This window comes from Arachis ipaensis, chromosome B7 (assembly GCF_059453495.1).
Source record: "Arachis ipaensis isolate K30076 ecotype BB chromosome B7, ASM5945349v1, whole genome shotgun sequence".
NCBI lineage: Eukaryota > Viridiplantae > Streptophyta > Magnoliopsida > Fabales > Fabaceae > Arachis > Arachis ipaensis.
Window position 1 is genome coordinate 140,977,355 of NC_142442.1, and position 6,901 is coordinate 140,984,255.

The 6,901-nt window shown below is 37.5% G+C and overlaps 1 protein-coding gene across 1 annotated transcript; it reads left to right on the top strand.

The window, feature by feature from the left end:
- The first annotated feature begins 3,018 nt into the window (after positions 1 to 3,018).
- XIP1 (Leucine-rich repeat transmembrane protein kinase family protein) lies at positions 3,019 to 6,901 on the top strand. Its single transcript, XM_016308286.3, has 3 exons — positions 3,019 to 4,092; positions 4,184 to 5,746; positions 6,200 to 6,901. Exons 1-3 carry the CDS (start codon positions 3,195 to 3,197, stop codon positions 6,568 to 6,570), a joined length of 2,832 nt encoding a protein of 943 aa, XP_016163772.1. The 5' UTR covers positions 3,019 to 3,194; the 3' UTR covers positions 6,571 to 6,901.

A 6,901-nucleotide genomic window follows, 5' to 3' on the forward strand; every position in this document is an offset into this window, starting at 1 on the left:
ACTCCTAAATAAAAATAGAAATAACCATCCATCATCATAGATAGATAAGTTACAAAAAGATAACAATCTTATCTTTTTAATGATATAAATATCCCATCAAACTTAATTATTTTTTGAACTCATAATTTATAAACCTGCATTAAATCCTTGCTAACTTAAGTAAAATCTCTTGCAGATACTACTACCCACACCCTTATTCAAAGATGTTGGATAGGGGTGGCAATGGGACGGGTAGGGGCGGGTTTTTTCTTTACCCGATCCCGTCCCGCCGTACAACAACCCGCATAGAACCCGCCCCACTTCTACTCGCGGATAATAAAATGTTGAACCCTAACCCGCCCCTGCGGGTACCCGCCCCGCCCCTATCCTCCCCTATAATTATTAAAATTCAATAAATAAAATTAAATTTCAAAATTTATATAACCATCATCACATGCATAACATAAATTAAAGTAAAAATTTAAATATGATACAATATTATTAATCATTTACTAATTATTTTACATATATTATACATATTACATATTAAAATTATATATTATATATATAGCGGGACGGGTAGGGGTGGGTATTACTTAAATCCGACCCCGCCCCGCCCCTCCCAAGACTCCGCTAAAAACCCGTCCCAGTGCGAGACGGGTAATTACCCGCTCCGAACGGATAGGAGAGGAGTGAATAGGATTCGGATGGTATTACCATCCCTAACGTTGGATGGCCTCGTCATACTAAACGAAACGTCGAACCAAACACCTTAAAAAATCTGGACTCCACATCAGGCTGAAATCAACAATTTCAGATAATCCTAAAACTTTTGTTATTATTATTATTATTTTATCAAATTTGACCAAAAGTGATTGGGTGCTGAGTTTATTTTTAGAGAAAGTATAGGAAGTCAATGACCTAAGCGTACAATGTGTACAATGAAGGTTTGGAAAGTATTAGAGATATTATTATTAGTGTTACATTGTCCTGTCAAGTTACGCTTTTGGGATGAGTGATTTCAGGACATGGTATAAGAATTCCAGATCCGGAAGGTTAAGCGTTCGAACCTTGGTGAACCCAAAATTAGCTTTTTATAACATGAGATGTTTATTATCCCTGGTATCCGGATGGTTATCCCTAGTATCCGGATGGTTATTCTGCATAGTGCCATTGGCTCCCTAACACTACTCTTATCTTTATGATCCTTTCCGAAGAGACAGTAAATCAATCATCATTGTTTATTTAAACAATGAATGTAGCTAAGGTAATCCTTTTTAAGAGTTTCCAAGTTTGAAAGAAAAAATAAGGATTATAGAATATGGACTTGGCAAGAACAAAAAAATTAGAGAAATTAGAAAAAAATAATGAAAGAAACAAAAATAATGAGAAGGATGAACTTGGCATCCAGAATGAACATGCATGGTCCCCCATCTCTTCTCTCTATATCTTGATCAGATATATAGAATATGGCCCCATGCTTTTCATGCAAAAACCATTCTAAAAACACAATCCAACCAATCAGGATTTAAATTTCTCTAGCAATGCAAAGTTGGAAGAAAAAGAAAAAGAAAAGGAATATTTCATGAAAAGATAAAATAAAATATATAGAAAGACAATAATGAGAGAAATTGCCCTTACGTGTCACGCCATTTGAAGGAGAAGCCCCCATATTATTGGCATACAATTTATTTATTTTTATTTTTTAACATGCAATACATTATGATGTGGTAAAGGAATCAATTGTCATAAAATAAAGTAAAATAAAATAAATTCTTATAATGTGGGGAATATCTTTACCTATTATATGTATATATGTATTTAAAACTAAGTGGAGTTTACTGCACAAATTAGAGATATTGAAGGATATATGAAATAATCAAGTGGAGTTCACTATGCAAGACATTATCAACTACTTTTTTTAACCAATAACTGGTTTGCATATTATTTTGGAGGTGAGATAAGAATTATCTCACGACACGGATTTACATGTAAGAAATTCAAATATTTAAGTCTGTAATAGTTTGAAATGTATAAAAGTTAAAGACACATAGATGTTTAGGTAGCGTTTGGTAGAGAGACAGAGACTGAAAGACTGAGATTAAGAGATAGAAATTAAAAGACAGAGATTAAAATAAATTTTAGTATCCTATTTGGTACAAAGTAAGAGACAGAAATTGAAATAAGAATAAAACTCTAATTTAATTTGCACAAAGGATAAAATTGGAATTAATTAATTGAAATGAGGGTATTTTAGGTATAAAATATTATTAAAATTTCAGTCTCCGTCTCTAAAAATTTCAGTCTCCTGTGTCCCTACTTTTTAGAGGTACTGAAATTTTAAGGACAGAGACAGAAATTTTAGTATCAGTCTCTGAACCAACAAACATGATACTGTATCTCGATACTGTATCTCAATTTCCCAGTCTCTGTCTCAATACCTCAAAACAAACGCTACCTTACCTTAGATATGTGCAAATCCTTTTATCTATAGCATTTAAAAGAAAGTTTTTTTAGAAATTCAAATAAATCTGTGCAAAATATACTCATAACTCATTGCAATTTACCATTTGCACCTTCTAACTATATCTATATATTCGCAGATATTTGAATCTAAAATGGGTGTGAACTACTTATTACTAGCACAGTAGCACTTGTCTTGAACATACTGGTTTAATTTGTTTAGAGAAATTTTGAAAATAAAAAAAAATAAAAGATGGTTCATGAGCAGGAGCACTTTTAAGTGCATTTGTTCGTCTATATCTTTCTTTATTATTGAAGTCAGATACGCCATACATATATTTGCATTTCGCCTATAGGTTGGGAATCCCTGTGAAAGAGATGGATCATGGCACCAGGTAGAACCCCAAACCCAAAAGATAAATTTAATAACTATTTTTCTTCCATAAAAGAAAGTGGTCAGTACGTATAACATGTACAGTATCAGATGCAGTTCTACTCTACAAAGTTGCATTCATAATTTCATATGAAAAAGATAATAATAAACTATTTAACTATTCTTACTTACAAGAAGTGGTTAGTGGAGTATAATAAACAGATAAAGCATCTTTACCCAATGATATCTATCTATGTAAGTTCTGTTCACTTCACCCTCCTCTTCCATCAGTAGCACAAGAACCTCCTCATTTTATATACTCTTAACCTCATCATCCTTCTCCTTACAACACTAATAACAAACCCTTCAATTCAAAAAAATGGATCGTCCATTCATTCTCTTTGTTATTGGAGTCATGTTTGTGTTTTCATCATCAGAAGGTGCTACAACCACCAACCAGTCTGAATTTTTCAGCCTCATGAAGGCTTCTCTCTCAGGAAACTGGAATACTTACAACAACAACAACCAAGGTGTCTGCAAGTTAAGTGGAGTGACATGCAACGAAGAAGGTGACGTCACCATTCTCGACCTCACAAGCTGGTCATCACTCTCCGGAAACTTCCCTTCGGGTCTATGCAATTACCTTCCTAACTTACAAGTCCTTCGCATGGGTTATGCCAAGTTCAAGTTCCCTACAGAATCCATAACCAACTGCTCCAACTTGCAAGAACTCAACATGAACCACATGTTCCTATCAGCAAAACTCCCTGACTTTTCGCCATTGAAGAACCTCAGAGTCCTCGACTTGTCCTATAACCTCTTCAAAGGAGACTTCCCCATGTCCGTCTTCAACCTCTCCAACCTCGAGATCCTCAACTTCAACGAGAACCCGGGCTTCAACTTCTGGAAGCTTCCGGAAAACTTTAACTTCAAGAAGCTCAACTCCATGGTTTTAACAACTTGCTCTTTGCATGGCCAGATCCCTGCCGCGTTAGGGAACTTAACAACGCTCGTTGATCTTGAACTCAGTGGAAACCTCTTCACCGGACAAATTCCCAGGGAGCTTGGCCTTCTGAAGAATCTTCAGGAGCTTGAGCTTTACTATAACTACCACCTCGTCGGAAACATACCTGAGGAGCTCGGGAATCTAACGGAGCTAACAGATTTGGACATGTCCGTCAACAAGCTAACCGGAAAAATCCCTGCTTCCATTTGTAAGCTTCCAAAGCTTCAAGTTCTTCAGCTCTACAACAACAGCCTCGTCGGAGAGATACCAGGTGATGATTGATGAGTAGACCGTAGACCGTAGACGCCTTCATTTTTTACGTATTCAATGCTTATATATATCTGATTCATATCCATTTGTAGGTGAGTTAGAGAACTCAACTGCGTTGAGGCTCTTGTCGCTTTACGACAACTTCTTGAACGGAACGGTGCCGGAAAAGCTAGGACAATTCTCCCGCATGGAGGTTCTGGATTTGTCCGAGAACAGCCTCTCCGGTCCGTTGCCGACGGAAGTTTGCAAGGGAGGTAAGCTGTTATACTTTCTTGTACTGGATAACAACTTCTCTGGCGTGATACCTGACGGTTACGCTAACTGCATGATGCTGTTACGGTTCCGCGTGAGTAACAATCGGTTACAGGGCCCGATTCCCGAGGGCCTGCTGAGCTTGCCACACGTGTCAATCGTTGATTTGAGCAGCAACAACCTGAGCGGCGTGATTCCGGATATTAACGGTAATTCAAGAAACCTCTCGGAGCTCTTCCTACAGAGGAACGTGATATCCGGTGTGATACCCGCGTCCATCGCACGCGCTCCGAACCTCGTGAAGATTGATTTCAGTAGTAACCGTCTCTCTGGTCCCATTCCTTTCGAGATCGGAAACCTGAGGAAGCTGAATTTGCTTATGCTGCAAGGGAACAAGTTGAGTGACTCGATTCCAAGTTCGCTTTCTTCTCTCTCATCGCTCAACCTTCTAGATCTTTCTAACAACCTTCTCACCGGTTCCATTCCGGAGAGCCTCTCTGTTTTGCTTCCCAACTCTATCAATTTCTCACACAATCTTCTTTCTGGTCCCATTCCTCCCAAACTCATCAAAGGAGGATTGGTCGAAAGCTTTTCCGGGAATCCTGGATTGTGTGTTCTTCCATCCTCTAACTCCTCTAATCAAAACTTTCCTCTCTGTAATTCGCACCAGTACAAGAGCAAGAGACTCAACACTGTTTGGGTGGCTGGGATTTCCGTGTTCTTGATCCTTGTTGGAGCCATGCTGTTCTTGAAACGCAGATGCAGCAAGGAAACAGCTGCAGTTGAACACGACGAGACGCTTTCTTCGTCGTTCTTCTCTTACGATGTGAAGAGCTTCCATAGGATTACTTTCGATCAAAGAGAGATAATTGAGTCATTGGTGGACAAGAACATAATGGGGCATGGAGGGTCAGGGGCGGTGTACAAAATCGAGCTAAAGAGCGGTGATGTTGTGGCAGTTAAGAGACTGTGGAGCACGAAATCTAAAGATCGGTTAGTTGTGGATAAAGCATTGAAGGCGGAGGTGGAGACATTAGGGAGCATAAGGCACAAGAACATAGTGAAACTCTATTGTTGCTTCTCTAGTATGGATTGCAGCTTGCTTGTTTATGAATACATGCCTAATGGCAACTTGTGGGACGCGCTTCACAAAGGTTGGATCCATTTGGATTGGCCTACACGCTACCAGATTGCTCTTGGGATCGCTCAGGGGCTCTCCTACCTTCACCATGATTTGGTTTTTCCGGTCATACATAGGGATATCAAGTCCACTAACATTCTCTTGGATGTTGATAACCATCCTAAGGTTGCAGATTTTGGAATTGCTAAGGTTTTGCAAGCTAGAGGAGCCAAGGATTCTACCACTACTGTTATTGCTGGAACTTATGGTTACTTAGCCCCAGGTATATTACTAATTTCATCCTTTTATTCTGGTTACCTAAATTATCATCATTTTCTCTTTCAGGAGTGCTAGGACGCCAACAAATTAATTATAATTAAATACTAATCTAGTAAAACATGTTAAATTATCTATAAATTTTCAATTATCAATTTCACTTGAAGATAATTACAGGTGAATCTCCACTTTTGATAATATCTCTGTTATGGTAGTATTTATGTGTTTTATTTTATTTTTTTGTTTTGTTATCAAAGTGTGATTATTATTATTCTTGTTACTTTAGTATAAGCATGCATTGATTGTTTATAGCAAAGAGGTTTTTGTGAAGGTAAAGTACTTGTATTCTCATGGGACTAGTGAATAACATGAATATAAGTAGTACAATACATAGGATTTGGTGAGATAGGTCATGTGGTAACTCCTCTACCATAACTTTAATTGTGCTCTTGTTTCACAGAATATGCATATTCACCAAGGGCCACAACAAAGTGTGATGTGTACAGTTTCGGTGTGATTCTAATGGAGCTTCTAACTGGGAGAAAGCCGGTGGAGGCTGAATTTGGAGAGAACAGGAACATAGTATTTTGGGTCTCAAACAAAGTTGAAGGCAAAGAAGGTGCAAGACCAAGTGAAGTTTTTGATCCAAGATTATCAAATTCATTCATAGATGACATGATTAAGGTTCTTAGGATTGCAATTAGGTGCACCTACAAAGCACCATCTAGTAGACCAACCATGAAGGAGGTTGTTGAGCTTCTCATTGAGGCAGAGCCATGCAAGTTGGCATCAAATAATGTCACCATAATAAAGAAACCATATGAGGTATAGTTTGATAAAGCAAGTTTAAAGGGGTTAAGATATTAAAGGAGCATGCATATGATTATGATATGTAGTAGTTTAGATAAGCTAAGACTTTGTAGAGAAAAACATGTTACAATGATAATCCTTTTCCTAGACAAGTAGTTTTGTAGATTCTATCTTTTGACTTCACTTTCTGATATATATATATATAATAATAATAATATTTTGAATTTTGACTGTTGTAAAAAACAAAAATGGAAGTGAGGTTGCTATCCATGATTTTATCATAATGCAATAGTATCCATGTATTATAAAGGTCCACCCTTTAAATAATTCACCAACTTGTGCATTGTGAGAA